Below are 17,300 nucleotides of genomic sequence, written 5' to 3'. Positions count from 1 at the left end.
CAGGAAGGCTCCTGTGCTCTGCTTCTGGCCTGGATATACAGCATGCAGATCTGGGCTGGAAAAGAGTGAGTAAACCTGGTCAGACTCAGACACTCATAGCAGGGTGAGCACACACACACACACGCCAGCCCAAAGCACTTGGGGCACTGGGCTAAGAAAAGCCTAGACAGTTGCTTTTCTGGTACCTCAGATCCAAAAAGGAGGCTGTGCCAGATTTAGTCCTGACTGACTCACGGGCTTTCGCTGCGTCAAGTAACAAAATATCTGTCTCTATGTGGCAGTGAGAGCGTTGAATCAAGAATGCATTGGGAAAGGAAAAGCAAGAAAATCAGCACCCTAACAGGATATTTGAGAACTGGGTTGAAAAGTCAGTACAAGGAGTAATTTAGTTAGATACACCCCAAAGGCAGAAGTAAAGCAAATACAATCCTTAGACTCATCACAGAAACAAGTCTGCTCAGGAGATGAATTTGTACCCCAAACAAGAAGGGCAGTGTAACTCAAGAAAAAAAAAAGTGTGATAAGTAACAATTGTCATTAGATTACCTAAACCAAATAAGTTCCTGGGAGTATAGCCCTACATAAACCAATAAAAGAAAGATGGAAGAATAAAAGGACAAGTGCAGGATAGCGCTAGGGCAGGGGAAACTGGAGCAGTTGTTTGGCAATAGCCAAAGATTGGAGATCTCGTAAGTACGCCAAAACAGGAAACCTGAGAGACAACTAGTGACTTCAGTGGCCTTCCACCTGGAAAGGCACAGGGAAAGAAAACGGCATAACAACCCTTTCTCCTTGCAGTCAACTTTGCTGGGCCAGCGGACATCACCCTCCTGGTGGATAGCTCCACCAGTGTTGGGAGCAAGAACTTTGAGACCACCAAGAAGTTTGTGAAGCGGCTGGCGGAGCGGTTCCTGGAGGCAGGCAAGCCTGCCGATGACTCTGTGCGTGTCTCGGTGGTCCAGTACAGTGGCAGGAACCAACAGAAGGTAGAAGCACAGTTCCAGTACAACTACACAGTGATTGCCAAAGCCATTGACAACATGGAGTTCATCAACGATGCCACGGATGTCAACGCTGCTCTGCGGTACATCATGGGGCTGTACCAGAGGTCCTCCCGTGGCGGGGCAAAGAAGAGGGTGCTGGTGTTTTCTGATGGCAACTCTCAGGGGATCACCACAAGGGCCATTGAGAGGGCTGTGCAGGAAGCTCAGCAGGCTGGCATTGAAATCTATGTGTTGGCAGTGGGCAGCCAAGTCAATGAGCCCAACATCCGTGTCCTGGTTACGGGGAAGAGCGCAGACTATGATGTGGTCTATGGGGAGCGCCACCTCTTCCGCGTGCCCGACTATACCTCTCTGCTGCGTGGTGTCTTCTACCAAACTGTCTCCAGGAAAATAGCTGTTGACTGAGCAGCTAGGTGGGTTTCTGCCAGGGCTGTGCCTGCTTCTGTCTTCCCTAAAAATGAAAAACAAGCAAAAAAAAAATTAACAGTATTCTTGATCAACCTGAGGAACTTGTGTCTATACAGATAGCCATAGTCCCACAGTCTGTCTGTGCGCAGTCCCCTTTCCTTTGTCCCCCCGCTTCTTCCTCTATACCTCTACCCTCTTGGCCCCAAAACCTTCCTCCCTTCCCTATGACTGCCTTCCCTGCTCCACCCTGTCCCCAGCAGGCAAACACAAGCACACCTAGCAATAAGCCTCCAGAACAACAGAAGCAATCTCATCCCACCAGTTTTGCCAAGAAAGAATCAGGATGAGGAATTTCATACCACTAAGGACTTGCCCAGTCTTGCAAGGTTGATTATGCTCTTTTCAGATACCGTTTTTTTGTTCGTTTACTTCTTTTCCTCAAACTCCAGCTGAGCGCTTGCCTGGCTCACAATGGTCCTAACCCAATATTGTGCTTCAAGTGAAACATCCAACACTTCAGCAAGCTTTGAGAGGGGATCGTTGTCACAGCTGGCAAGTTTGAGTTGCATCTCCCATGCTGGTGAGGGAGGGCTGGACTTCATTACCCAAACTACCTGTGCACTAGACATGGGTAGAAAGCATCTTTGGCCTCCAGTGCCATGGGATTGGGCACTGACTTCCCAGGGATGGAGTGGAGGTGGGTGGTGGAGCATGCTTCATTGCTGACGCTCTCATCTGGAGCAGGGGGCTGGGCACCGACCAAATGACAGACAGAATAGCCATAAGAGGTGGGGGAAACAAGTGAAGAAGCTATATAACTGCACTCCTTCACAAAGCAATCTCATGGTCCTACAGTGAAACCAGGAACCTCACAAATGACCTGATGACTTTTGTTATGGTCCAAACTCCATTTTGGAAAATCTCTCTGAGCCCAGTTAGTGGATTTTTTTTTTTTTCAAAAGCACCAAGCTGTCTAATTCCCAATGAGTTCTGGGTGTATATAGTTTCCACAGGACCATCTAGGAATTAGGCACCTGGTCCTTAGGGATATGCACTAACTGTACTATATATTGAATTAGGGCCTAATCATCAGTTCAGCCAAGTCAAGGGAAAGACTGCCATTATCTGCCAGGGGCTTTGAATCACACCCTACAGATATACTGATAAAGGTGCTATCACTACATGGGTGAAGTGGGCCCTTGGTGTTTACATGGTTATTTCCAAGACCACACTGAAGGTGTGATTTGGCTGGGCGAGATTTTGTTCAGTGCTTCCAGTGGTGCTCTTGCTATGAATTCATGCGCTTCTAAGAAAACAACAGTGATTACCAGGTATCAACATCCAAACTCTTTACTTTGTATCCAAAAATCCAACTTAGTTTTATTTTATGCCTATGTTTTGCTAAAATTGTCCACTTCAGAAATTTGACAAATAAATTTTTTCCATAATCTTGTTGGAATTTTGTCTGTTTTGAATATCAGAAGCTCAGCAGGCTTTAAAATCCATTCAGTGAAATACAGACTGTGGGGATCCATGAGAACTTCAGCAGAACTCACATAAAAATAGAAGGAATAGAAGAAAAGGGATTTACTGCTTTTTCATCACAAAGCTAGCCATTATTGAATGTTGTGGATTTGAGAAATCCTATGAATTATCTTCACCTGTTAAACAGTGCATTAAAAAATTACATGCAAAGAACACTGAGCTCTCATAAGATTGGAAACGCTTATGCAGCTTTTGTTTTCTTTCCAGTTATGACATGGTCCCTGATGTCTCACAGTATGGTCTTTACATAATTATACACAGTTGTTTACAGAACAGCAGGCCACATTCAGTCCTGCAGAGAGGTGATGATCATCAGGTGAAGAGTGTATTTGCTGTGTTTGCTTTCTGCTTATATTGAGTGTCTATCCTTAGTACCTCATTTCCTGGATAGCTGAGGACCCTGCTGGGAGACAGAGCTGGTGGTGAGAGTAATCAAATTCTTCATCCAGCTTTGCCAGGCTGAGTGCTCCCTAAACATTTGGGGGTTTTTTCTCCTCCCAGCATGACGTCAGATGAAGAGGAACTACTCCTTTTACATATGGGCAATAGAGATGTAAGGTTTGAGGCATCTGCTAGTTTCAGTTGCCTGATTTGAGATGTGTAGGCCCTGATGGAAATGATAGAGAGGACTGGAAGGAAGAAGAGGGAACATAAAAGCTTTTAACCAAAATGTTGCCATTTTAAAGCTCTTTCAAACCTCTTTCTTCCTCCCACAAACAAACCAACCCCTCGCAAGTGCCTGTGTGTTTCATCCTAAGACAACTCAAAACGGTGCCTTTCTTCGGGCAGCCTCCTGTGCCGTATCTGTATGACCTGGGTGCTTGCTGCAACCTTTTGCTGTGCATGCATGCAAACACACTTGCTCCCCAGACACTGGGCCACATTTGTGTCATGTTTTGGTAACAGCAAGGCATTACCTTGCTTCTCTTTTTTGTCATGTTCTCTCCTCAGTCATATGCTCTCCCTGGACAGGCATCTCTGTTGAGACATACGGGTTCCCTGGAAGTCCTACAATGCCAGACACACCTCATGGCTGGAAACTCTGAGGAACACTTCCGTGGAGGCTGTGCAAGTGGCTGCAGTTTGCATGATGTCCTTTTACTGGCGGCATTTGTATCAGATGTCCCACTGCCCTCTCAACAGAAAGTTAGGAAAAAATGCCTTCATGTCCATGTGTAATAGAGGCTGCTATTGTTACGGCTCAAGAAATATTTCTTAGCAGGCCACTGCAATCATCTGTGTGAATCAGCCATTAGGGAAGGGAACATGATACAGACAAGCCACTGGGTTACACACCTACTGCTAGCTGGCCAGAGAGTGCAGGGCTGGAGAGCCGGGTTTCTGGATGCGCCCCCAGGCAGCCACGGGGTCTGCTAGCCAGGCCAGGGAGAGGCTAGCCATGGGTGAACTTTGCATCTGCACAGCGCCTGCTCCCCTTCGGCTTGCTGTGAGGAGGCAGGTGGGCAAAAACACGGCTTGCGAGGCAGACACCAGAGCCAAGTGCATAAGCAGAGTGTTACTCTTTATGAACGGCAAAGACAAGGAACGGAAAAGCAGCCAGCTTGTTTCGTGTCTGTCACAGTTGGGAGCAGCAGAGGAGGGAGGGCCAGAGTGGAAAGTGTCAGCTCTGCCCAGCTACTCACACTGCTTTGTCTCAGGGTGAAGCTGGAAGTGGCCGGGTCTGGAGGGAAGACCCTAAACTGGATTTTGGCCCTCCAGAAACCAGGGGAAGAGCCAAGGGCTGGGAGGGCAGTGCATCCACTTGAACTGACAAAGCCATGCAGGGAGGCAGGGGCTGTGGACCCCCCGCCCCCAACCTGCCCTGGTCCCTGGGTGCCTCACCTGGATTCAGCTCCTCCTGCAGACACTTTTCCTCTTCGGGGAGGCAGCGTGCTGGTGTGGCAGCTGGGTGCTCACAGGCGAAGGCAGTCGCTGCCCCAGCCGTGAGCATTGCACCCAGGCCACGTGCTAAGGGAAGTCTCTCTCTACTTCCAGCTGCTGCCCGGAACCTTTCCTTTATGACTCCCTGCACACCACGGTCTTCCAGCTTGCGAGGCCAGAGGATATGATCCCCAGGGGACATGCTCATAAAAGGCAGCATGCCTTAGGCTGGAGCTTTGCTCCCAGCACTGAGAAGCTGACTGCACCCAGGCTGTGCTGAGTGCTTTGCCAGTGGTTTTTCTCGAGAGGCTGTTAAGGGAGCGGGGCTGGAGCTGCTGCAGTAAAGCATCCATGTGAAAGAAAAGCTGTGTTAGCACAAGTGACCGCGAGGGGCCAGAGAGAGGGGCCAGCTGCAGGGGAAATGTAGAGTGGGCTGAAACTCCAGGGATGAAGACCCACAGAGGCAGCCAGGGCGAGTGGGAGAAAACAGCCCTTTGCAATGCAGTAATTTCCTCTCTTGTGACTGTGGGGAGGAGGTTTGGAAAGGTCTGGCACCCCGGGCTTCTTTCTGGAGATATTGGCCTGTCTTTGTCCACTCTTCTGTAATAGAAACCAAATGTTCTTCATTTCTCTCTTCCTCCAGCCTGAGCCATGGCTGTCTTGCTTCAGACTGCCCCTCTGCTGAGTCACTGTCAGCTGCAAGCAGAGGAAGAAAAGTGGGGGGAGTTGCTTAATGTCTCCCCAGGGACTCAGAAAGATTGATTTTTTTTTTTTTCCTCCCCCACTGAGATGTGCCCCCCTTCCTTCCCCGGGGAGTGCACTAGCCCACAGAGTGTGCCTTCGCCAGGCCACTGTGCTGAGAATGCATGCAGAAGTCACCCAGGGCACGGGGAGAGGTTTCCTTCCAGCTTCTGCACGTAAAACATGTTTGCTGCAGAAATACTTGGAAGACAGAAGGAAATGGTTGTTTTGTTTCTATCTGAGGACTGGGGCCCAATGAAAAAAAAGAAGGAAGGTAAAAGACACCTAGGAAAAACTGTGGAAAGCTTTCTCTTACGTTTGGCTGGTTTAGAACTTTTCTTTTTTTTCTGTTTTAAGCTAAAAAAGTGGGTGAAAGGAAGGATTTTTCCTGTTTCCATGCACTTTTTTTTCCCCCCTAGACATGTCCTTGATTTTTCCTTTTACTAAAAGGCTAAAAGAATCCAAACCCAGCAAAAATTCTGGAGTGTTTGAAATGTTCCTCAGTTTTCCCATGAGAAAACCAAAATATTCCCTTTAAACTCCAGTTTGCCCAGAGGAACCAGCATCTTAAACAGAACATGATGAAAAATGGGCTTCCTCAGAAAACAGGGACCAGCAGGGATTTTTCAGCGGTATCCGATGCTTTGTTTTTACATATGTTGCCTTGTCTCTCCGTGCACTGTCCAGGCAGGATCACAGAAATCATTGCCAAGTGTTTGGGCCAAAGTCAGCCCCTATATGCTGGACCCATTTTGTCTTCCATTTCTGGCTATATTTACTCCTGTTGTTTCAGTCTCAATTTTTATGCTTCCATTACAGGGAGGGTCAAAAATGTCTGCCTGCGGGTCTGCTTTGTTAAAGTTCAGATGCTCTCCAGATGTTCAGCAAGGGGGTTTATGTAACAATGACAGAATTTGGGCCATATTTCTGTGTTTTCCTCTGACTCAACTCTCCTCATTTGAGGCAATGCTGATTCACAGCCCTCCATGGGAAGATGATAGCTAGAGAAGGTGAGTGCCACTGATGCTGCTCTGCCAGTCTGGTGGGACTCCTTGAACACAAATCCTATGAGCAATGCAAGAAAAGAACTCCAAAAATGCAACAGGCTGGCACAGCACTGTAGGACTAAAGTCCTAAAGGACAGGGCAAAGTGACGTAAGAGAGTTAGTCTGGAGAGCAAGAGAGAAATATCCTGCCAAATTAGCTCATGCAAATGAGGATATTTGACTGCTTGCACTTGGGAGCCACAAGGAGCTGAGCTACGCCAGCCCACTGGCACTGTTGGTCTCTGTCCTACCTACTCAGCTTCGTGGCTTTGCCATGAGGGCAAGTCTTTAAATTAGTTGAGTGCCCTGGTCATCATTTCTCTGGTGACATCAGGTATGGCTCTACCTGGCATCATGCAGCCCTACCTCAGCACCTGTGCAGAGCTATGTCTAGCCCCGATTGCCAGCAGAAGACAACTTTAACCCATTTCCCGTTGGATGCAGAGGGATTTAAGTCCACCTTGTTTCCCCTTGCTTACCTTGCAGCAGTGTATCCTAGTTTGGCCAACGTAGCCTACTCTCCGCATTCAGCTGCTTCTTATCCTAAATCCTATCTTGCACGCACAGCTCCTCTCCCAGGGATAACCTCTCTCGCACTGGCGCATTGCTATATGGCCAGTCCTGAGATCTGAGTCATTTCACTGCACTCCTGTCAGTGCTTGCTTGGTCTGCAGTGCTCCCACCACAGACAGGAAGGTGCTGTAACATCGTGGATGCTACCCCCATGCCAGGGAGAGAGCTGTTTTGTGCCTTTCTTCCAGGTGAGTCCTGCCCCAGGCAGCTCCTTCTCTGGAGACACTGCCCAGGACAACATGGGACTGGTGGAGACAACATGGCAGTGGTGGTGACATGCCGCAGGGCCCCGGACCGACGAGTAGAGCAACTGCCTCAGTGCAAAAGTGATCTCGTCTCACATGGAGCCCCAGGAGAAGACATGACCTCCAGGGCTCAAGCAGCATTGCACTGGCAAGGTGAAGAGGAGAGCAACAGAGATGCTTCAGAAGTAAGAGCCCGAGCTGTGTGATGCAGGGAAGGAAGGAATAGCAACTCTCAGGATGGTGGAGGCTGGAAGCGTGTGACTTCTGGTAATAGCAGGAAGGCCCCTATTTTTAAGGTCTGTGCAGCTGTTTCCATGAGGGTTTTATCACTGCTGCTGATAGTGCTTATGAATAATGCCTCTTGTCTGTAGGCTTCTCTGCTCCTTTACTGGCTTCTCTCAGGCTAGTAGTTTAGCGTAATTTCACGGCCTCTCATGGCAACTCTTTCCATAGCTTGTAGCCCAGCCAAATTGGTGTTCCCAATGCCAGTAATAGGCCTCAAGCACTATAACAGTAATTAGCTGCTCTAGCCTGATTCTTAACTGTGTATGCAAAATTATTTAAGAAACATTTGCTGTGTCTGCAATTTGCCCAGGGAGCGGAGGATCATTGTCCAGCCTGCCCTAGCTGAACAGCAAATTACTGATGTTCAAATGCCTGTTGTTTATCCTGTGGTTTTTTACTGAATTTGTTTTAGCTCAAGTTTTGCTTTGTTTTGTGCAATTGCATGCTTCTCTGCCTTAAAAGAAATATCATATATGGAGAAGGAATCATGGTGTATCTAAGCTTGTGGGGAGCAGCAGAGAAAAGACCATAACCCATTAAGAATTATGGGCTTGAAACGTAAAAGTAATTCTGAGCAAATCCAAGACCAAGGAGGAAGAAACAACCACCCTCATCATACTCCCCCAAGGAAAGAACTTAAGATGCTCGTGGCTCCCCATAACAGTGCATATGAGGTAGGGTAGGAGAGGATGGCATAGCTCTAGGAAGTTTGCATATAGCACTTCTAGTTATTGTTAATTCCCACCAAAAATTAGGTAATTTGGATTATAAACACTCATACTGTAACCAGAGTAAAGTAGCTGTTTGTCGGATTTTGAGTAGGCTGGGCAGACATCAGTTAGACAAACAATGAATTATTGGATCTACACATAAGGAGTCTTCTTTGGTTGCACATAACTAAATTGTACACATAACAAGCATGCTCATCCAGGGCCTCACTGCTCAAAATATGTCCTCACTATCTGCCAGGAGGTTGTGCTGGATCTGCAATGCCTGTATTCCCTACTCTTCTGCAAAAAGGACAATCTCTGTATGCCCCTCAGCAGGTCTGTGGCAGGGCTCTTGGACACAGCGGCAACAAGAAGCTCTTGAAGGGTGTATGACAGGAGGGGAGGTGCAGCCAGCTGGCCCAGCAGTTGTCTCAACAAGAAGTTAAAAGATGACTGCAAAGGACTGTTGATATATTTTTGAAGTGAGTAATTGATGCTGTTCGTTTTCCAGTTCTTTGCTTTTCTGTTTTGTTTAAATACTGTTTCTTAAGCACGTGGCTTTTTGACTGGGAGTGAGGAAGATTAGTTCACAAACCAAACAAAGCCTGGCAGAAGGAGGCCATTAAAACAACTAATTCTGGAGAAGCTTGAACTGCTGTTAGCAAGCTTCTGAATCAGCTCTGTTTAATACCCGTTCTTGATTGCATCTTGGTGTGCAACTGCTCATTTTCATTTACCTGCTAACTCTTCAAAGTGGCAAGCCTGCTCAAACTGCCCCCACTGTGCTGTGCCATCAATCCTGGGGTATTGCAGGGTTTTGAAATTCAGGACAAGCTCGTGCTTTTAACATTTTAAGCCCAAGCTACACTTGGGCATAAAACCTGAGTGTCAAGCCCAGTGTCCAGGGCCTAGAAAGGGAGTGTGACCAACCCGTGGGCCATCCCCATGCCGGGGAAAGCCAGTATAGAAACTGTGTAGAATAACATAGCTGTATGGAAACTATGAAAGGTGCTTACAGGAGTGCCATGGCATTATTGGTGTGAGGAGCAATGTAAATGGCTTGGCCTTTGGTTTTATAGTACATGTAATTGCACCAGGACACAGAAAATCTCTGATCAGATGAGAGGACAGCAAGTGCCCTCAGGCTCTACCTCACGTGGGAGCCCCTGAGAGAGATTCCTGGAAACCTGAGTGTATTCAAACCCCTCTACAAAGCATACTGAGACAATTACACAGTGTTTCCGGTGAGGATTGAGAAGTAATGGAGCAATTTATCCCAATGAAATATTACTGCAGTAGTTTCACCTGCCCACTGTCCCAGTAGAACAAAACTCCTCATCTCATTCGTTGTTACAGATGTTCACAGGAAACACTTTTCATCTTTGTCATCCCTGTAAAAAATGTTACAGTTTAATATCCAGGTTGCTGAACCAAATGAAAACACAGCTGGGGAACCTCTTTTTGATGATAATATATTAAAAGGAAGAAGGAATGAAAGAGCAGAAGATGGAAACAATGCAGCCACATCCCACCCCTAATATTGTGCTTCTGGAGAAAGGCGGGGGGAGTTGGTTTTTTTTTTTCTTCCAGAGGACACTTTTTGGTTATAACACTTCATTCTGGGTTATTCCGAAGGTCTTGGGAGATGAACTATTTCTTGAAATAAGAAGATATTATATATCCCATATATTTTCCCCAGTAAACATATAGGGAAGACGAGTCCATACTTTGCCTTGCCTTGCTCCTTTAACACAGGCACAGACACTGATTGTGTCCTGGAGCCAAGAAACCTGTTTTGGAAACTGCTTTGGATTAATGTGAAAATGAGAATACAGTTCAGTTTCTTTCTGCTGTAACAAGAAGGTTGTACAGACTCCCAGCCATTGTACTGTTTTATAACCCCTCTCCTCTGATGGTGTAGGACTTCTTAGTCATTTCTGTGTTATCCATTCGTCTCTTTTGTATATTGGACTTGAAAATCATGACCCTTGCAGGCCCACAATTTCTCCGTCCTTCTGGAAGATAACATTAGCGTGCACATGAAGTTGTCTCCTTATGTAAAACACCAGTCCAAGAAATTCCTTCCTGCTCAGCCAGTTGCACAGTGTTTCCTGTAAGTGTCTGTTCCTGCTCAGCATGTTTTCTGTTTGTCTCACTACTGGGACGCTGCACTATGATAGGCTAGTGAGGTGATGCCAAGAAGAGCTGAAAAAGAAAAAAAAAAATCAGAATTTCCAACCTGCAGGAAATTCCATCGTGTTAACATTTGTTTTTGTCTTGGGTTGGCACAAAGAGTCAACGTTCTGAATTTGTCTTGTGGGATGAGACATTCCAAAAAATCACAGATTCAAAAATGTTGATTCATTTTACATGCAGCCCTATCATTATTAGGAGGCATCTCCTAGGAGATGTTTTCAGACCCCCAACAATAGATCCTCCAAGGCATAAATGACCCAAACTTCAGTGCCTACACACCATCCTATTACCTGAGGTGGGACTGGTGGAGGTGAGTGCTTGATGGAGTCCGTACAACAGACAGAAGTATTTTGAACAAACAGAAAACGCAGGCCCTTCGGGGGACTGGGGGGAGCACAACACAGAAGTATCTTGGCATTTGCACAAGAGCTTCTTAGTGGGCAAAAACATCAAAGAAATATTTGGAGCAATATTTCTTATGGAGTCATGTGATCTGCCTGCATAAACTGTACATTGTAGCAGGCCTGGTGGGCTTAAGCATTTGTCTAAAAGCTTTTTTTTCCACAGTCTATCTGTTAGTCTAATAAAAGATATTGCCTCCCTGAACTTAGATTTCTTCAGTCATAGAAGCACTGAAAAATAATGTGAGACAGGACTTTAAGAAGTCATTTGGCCCATTTTCCACCTTAAGGCTATGTTTTGTCTGATAGGATGCTTATTTTCTTTCCCTCTCAGATGTACATTTATCCCATCTTAAAGACTTCTGAATGTGGAGATTTTACAACATCTGCAGACAGTCTATTTTAGTGCAAAATGCTATGACTACTTATTAGCACTGCTAATAGTACAACTATTGTTACCTTTGGAAAACATTTCCTAATGTCCAGTCTAAATATCTCTTGCAACATTTTTTGCCTATTACTCCTTGGCCTTTCCACTGTGGACATGGAAATCACATTCTTCCTTTTCTTACACAGTCTTTTACCTGTCTGAGGTCTCTTTGTTTGCCTTCTTGTTTTTCTTTCATGACCTAAACACCCCATTCTCTTCCATGGTGCCAGAAACCTGTAGGGGCACTCAGAGATAAGGCTATAGCAAAAAAAGCTGGAGGACTGTTCCCAGCCATGTTATCTAAGGAGGTCCTCATAGCAGACCTTGTCAATACAAGGGCAACCTGAAAAAACTGCTTTGAATCAGGAAGTTTGATGGTAGTGGGTGTCCTTCCTCCTTGGTCCTGGGCCTGCTTGGGGTTGTTTTTATATAAGCTTAAAAAGTCTGTTTGGTCACTCTTTCTTTTCCAGTTGGCCCACAGGTTAGTTACACAAGGATTATTTAATTTTGAGACCTTTAACCATAAAGGTCCCTCCCCACCAAATCTGTGAGTCTATGAACGTCTGTCAGCAGCGATCAATTCCCCCATGCCAGCGCATAGCCTGCACCTGACTCCCAGTAAGGCTTTGCTGGACAGCAAAAAGCCTTTCTGCCCCCTGCAATGTTAGAAGTATGGTTTAATAAGCCCAAACTGTACTTTTGGCAAGGAAGAGTGAGAACCTCGACATGTTTGTTTTGCACAGTTGTCCTAGAGACTTGAAAGGTATTAAAGCACAAATTGTCTGTATAAAGGCAGCTTTGAAACAATTAACAAACAAGCTATGCAAAGCAATCTCTGGCTTACATGTGGATTAGCAGAATATGCTCAGTTAGCCATCTTCAATAACAAGTTTATACCACCCAGCAGCAAATCATTTCCTAAACTGAAAGTTGAAATCTGACCTGGTATCCTGAAAATGCAGGCCTAGGAATGCTCCCAGTGGCAGGAGCAAGGACAAGAAAGAGATTCTTGAGAAAAGCAAATTATAGTCATCCTTCCACAGAATACAGCTGGGAAGAAGCGAAACAGTTTGCCAAACCTTGTGGTTTGCACCACACATGGACGTTCATAGGAAAGTGATCTGTGATGTGCAGCTGTATCTGCCTGCTGCAGCATCACACGGGGATGGAAGAGCACAAAGGCCAGGGGTGAAACGCAATCACTTGCAGTGGAATTTGTGCTCCTGGTCACTTAAATAATTTCAAAAACTGCCAGACTAATGTTTCAGCTTTGCAATTACTAGTGTCTCCCTACTTTTACTTTCCCGCCCATCAAGGCAGGGGGTCTCATACTGTGGCTGTGTCTTGTGGGGAAAGGACCAAAGGCTGCTACAGCATGGAGCATCACTGCCAATGGCCCCAAAAGCCTCTGCAAAGAGGAGGAACTCTGCATGATATGGAACAAAATATACGTATCTAAAACAGCTTTAACACTGGCATGTGAGAGCCCCCATAGCCTCACAGGCACTTACCAGGACCTGGCCCTCCTAAGCACTCAGATTTATACTCTGATCCCTCAGGGAGACATGGCAAATAAAAAAAGAATGCTGGCTCTATATAAGGAGGTCCAAAGCAGACATATGCATTTCATATAGAGGGTTTCTTCATAGTTTTTCTTTTTTGCTTTTTTCTTTTTTTTTTTTTTTTTTTTTTTTGTTAATACCTCCTTGCCCTACATGTGGGGGTAATGGCTCTTTGATGTTCCTTTAGCTTTCCAGAAACAAGCTATTCCTGTGATAAAACTGAGGGATTAACTCCTACTGGAGCCTTAAACCCCAGATGCTGCTGTAAACCAGAAAGGAATTTCTGCAATTGCACAAATGCATTCCCTGATTTCTTGCAGTCAGCTTGAACCACACTTTTTAAAATCAGAGTACAAACGGCTCGCCCCATATTGTGTGGCCTGCTGCCTTGTACCATGTTCAATGCATGTCCAGGGCAGATGCTGGCTAGCTCTGGCAACAGGAGATCTTTGCCCACAGAAGTCAGCCAGCAGTTTCAAAATATGGCTTGCAATAGGAATTGCAGGCAGGCAAGGAGCCTGCACCCCGGCTTTTTGTGTGTTGCCACGGCGTCTGTCCTAGCCTGACAAAGCCAATGGGGAGAGGCTGTGGCAGGACAGGCTGCGGGCAGTGTTGGTACCCCGTTGTTCTGGAGCACCCCATTTTTAAAAGGAGGGTTTTCCACATGGCACAAACCTGGTGTAACATGATCTAAAGCTTGCTCCTGAAGTTTTCCTCTAGCTCTCTTCCTTTCACTGTGACAACCAAATCCAGTACACCTCAACTAGTATTTTTCCTGGCTTAAGAGAAAGCAAACACTGCAAGAATGAGCATGCAAGTTCAGTACCTAGAACCCACAGTTTCTCATTGCTCCTAAGTTTGGAGAAAGGACGCCTCTGTCAGATCCTGGCTGGTGTTTCTTTCCTGGCCCAGTTCTAGAAAGCAGTTCAGACCTTCATAAACATGGACATTAGCTCAAAGTGCTTCTGAAATCCCTGCAAATCCCTCTCTTGCACTAAAGATCCCAAACCCTCAAGAGCATCAAAGCAGCTGCTCCTTCATCTGAATTGTGCTTATTTCTATATAAATGGGAGAGCTTGGCTCGGTGTGTTTCTGAGGATTCTGGATTTCTGATATGAACTCTGGCTATAAAATTCTCTCTGCATCTAAAATTAGACAATGGTTAATGTAAGAGCTAAACACAATTATATATGTCATTTTCCACGGGATCGAAAGTACTTGAGATTTTCAAAGGCAGCCTGTAAAAACAGCATGTTGCTTTTCTGATTTTCTAGGGCAAGCATGTCCCAGGTAAAGATCAGGACATTTGTAGCAGACTGCCGCTCCTCTGCTTCTGAGGGCCTAGTGTGGAAGTGCTGGACACATATTTAACAAGAGACAGCTGACGGCCGCTGGATGAGTCCCATCTGGAACTCCACAGCCTCTCTGAAAAGTGTGTCAAAAAGTGTCTGGCATTCAGAGGAAATGAGAACATGTGGCAGCTTATTGCATTCAAAACCAGCCTTCCTAAGAGCATCCTGGTATGCTAACCTAACTCCATCTCCCAGGACACAGTGGGGTCCTGCTGAAATTGTCATTTACTATGCAAAACTGGCAAACCAAGCAGTGTATTTGACTGAATGGTTCCTACCCGAAGTGTTGCACATGCCTTATGCCCAGCATAGCCCATCCCCTTTCCCTCTTGCCTGCACAGTCCAAGAGCATTGAATATCATTTAACCCAATAAAATGACCAACTTCTCCCTCAAACCACTCTCCAGGTGCAGAGAGTTAATAACACCATGCTAGCTTGCACAGGAAATTGCTACTGATTTTAATAGCCTTGAGAATAAGGATGGAGATCCCAATGCAAAGCAAGGTAGGTTGCAGACTAGTCCTGCGTAATTTCTCTCTGCGACAACCTTGGGTCTTACAGGTCCCTTCCTATGCCAGGAAGACCTTTTCTGGATATTGGAAGGCCATGTGCTCTGCCAGTGCAGGAGGAGGGCTGTGTGTAATGAGGGCAGTATTGCTCTGAGGCCTTGTGTGCTTCAGAGCTTATGTACCTGAAGGTTACATGTAGCTCCTATCTAGCAGCATTAACTTACTGCTTATGCTTACTTAAAGAGGTGCTGGGGAAAAGTGGGAAGATTTTCCATTTAGCAGAGATGAAAGATCAGCAGGAGTTTGTGTGATTTGGCTGAGAGTCTCAGGATCCCTGCAGTTCCCAGTTTCAGCTGATACCTTATGATCTAGCCCATGCTATCCCACATACTATGCAAGCTAGCTATCTTGCTGGCTCATTTGCAAGCACATGGGAGCTGAGAATTCAATGCTATCAAACCCAGCTGGATCTGCTCCACTCTTCATAGTCACATGGGATTTGGGCTTTTCTGAAAATTCAGGGTCCCTTGGGCTCAAAATGTTTTACGTATGTTGGGTCTGGGAAGCCCCTGATGGATGTGGCAAGGCAAGGCATAGCCAAGAAATACCATTCTAATATATGCCGTGCAAATGAGTAGCCATTCAGTTATACGTGACCATGGTATTCTTTATGCAGAATATAGGCACCACCACATCTCAAGAGCTGTGTTGTTCAGGCCGATGCAGTGAAAACAAGCTTCCCAGCTGATGATAGGCTGCTGGCTGGGGGCTCTGGTAGACTCAGTCTGGCTGATAAACACACTATATTTGAGTTATCACTCAAACATCCATGGCAGAAATTGTGCTAACTAGACAGCTTTTCTGTATCCTCTTTGGACTAGGGAAGGGAATTCATAAGCGAAGGCAATCTGGTATGAAAAACTGTATTATATCAGTGTATGGCCTGCATAATAAGGACAGAAACAACCATGTCAGAAGTCTCAAAACTCAAGACTGTCTGTGGGGTCAGGGAGGCATCACACAATTCAGACACTCCTGCTTTAAAATCAGAAAATCAGTTTTTGGATCGTATTGTGCCTGGCCTCTATGTAATGCCAGAGGATACTGAAAACAATGTGGTTAACAAAGATGTCTGTATAATACTTATTGCTTATGATGGATGGTGGGTTATTGTGTAAGGAAAAGAGGTAGAAAAATATTATGGGAGCTATTGTGCAGGTGGGGAATTGCAGAACAAAGAAACGGAGTTTGTTCAAGACCATGCCTCAAGGCTGTGGGAGAGGTAGGAAGTGAACCTTTCCCTCTCATGCAAGAGACTCTGGGAAAAATGCCCTGAGCAGCAGGGAACATAGGCCAAAGGCAGTAATGCATTACAAAGTCAAGCATTTCTGGAATGAAATTAACTGGAGCCTCATCCAACATGCTAGAGGGTGACACATTGGTCCCTATAAGGCCCATTTCTCTGTGCTAGTTATAAATGAGGTTGTAGTGACTGTCTCAGAAGTGCATGGTTATATTACAGACATATTCCCAAGAGCAGACACTACCCCGCAGCTCTTGTAAAGTGTTACTCTGTATTTTTGTCTTATGGCTGGATTTCCCATGAGCTCAGATAGTTGAATCAAGCCTGCAACTGCTATGTCTCCACTTTCTTGCACTCTGTTGGTTTTGATAGCCAAATTAAAAGCACATGTTCACTGTAAAGTTGTGAAATTGGAATTAAAGTGCTCAGCTGACCCACAAACACTATTTTCCTATTGATCGTAAACTAGCAATTGTTTGTTATCCACTGGAAAGGATATATGTGTTGCATTAGTAAAAATGATGTGTTACATTGGACATCTTCTCCAGGAAATTTGCATTAAAACAATCAAAAATTTTTTTTATTCTATTAAAACATTTGAAATGGGGTCTCATATGTAAAAAAGTCATTCAATGAGTAGGTGCCTAATAGTTTTTACTGATGTATTATGAGAAACTTAGTAAACAAGTGATTTTAATAGGATATTGTAAGAAACAGCGTGCCGATTTGCAAACTGTTTTCCAGTCTGTACATTTTTGTTCAACAACATTCTAAACCTGCATTGTTTACTGCCAGAATTAGGCCTATGTCATGAAGTTGACATCAGTTCTGGCTTTAAATTTGACCAACCTGATGTCATAAGTTCTGATTCGTAGATACTTCCAATTGATATATTTGATAACATTGTATTTTACTGATTTCAGTAAAAATTGACTTATTAGTACTCTATACTGCAGCAGGACCTAGGAGTCTTCATTGTGGACTGGAGTCCCCTTTTGGTAGCAGCTGTACATGCCTCCTGAACAAAAGGGAGCATCTGAAAATCTGACCAGTAGGTAACAGAGGCTGGAATTATGGACTACCTGAAATCAGCCTCTTGGCACTGATG

General features: G+C 45.4%; 1 protein-coding gene across 1 annotated transcript in view; it reads left to right on the top strand.

The window, feature by feature from the left end:
- Window positions 1-2,860, top strand: part of COL6A1 (collagen type VI alpha 1 chain) — a 31,952-nt gene extending 29,092 nt beyond the window's left edge. Inside the window, exon 35 of the mRNA XM_026107438.2 lies at window positions 799-2,860. Coding sequence (XP_025963223.1) covers window positions 799-1,409 — 611 coding nt within the window. The 3' untranslated portion in view covers window positions 1,410-2,860. The remainder of the gene's footprint in view (window positions 1-798) is intronic.
- The last annotated feature ends 14,440 nt before the right edge of the window (window positions 2,861-17,300 follow it).

This window comes from Dromaius novaehollandiae, chromosome 7 (assembly GCF_036370855.1).
Source record: "Dromaius novaehollandiae isolate bDroNov1 chromosome 7, bDroNov1.hap1, whole genome shotgun sequence".
Taxonomy (NCBI): Eukaryota; Metazoa; Chordata; class Aves; order Casuariiformes; family Dromaiidae; genus Dromaius; species Dromaius novaehollandiae.
Note: the sequence above shows the minus strand (reverse complement) of the source record. Positions and strands in the feature narration are given on the sequence as shown.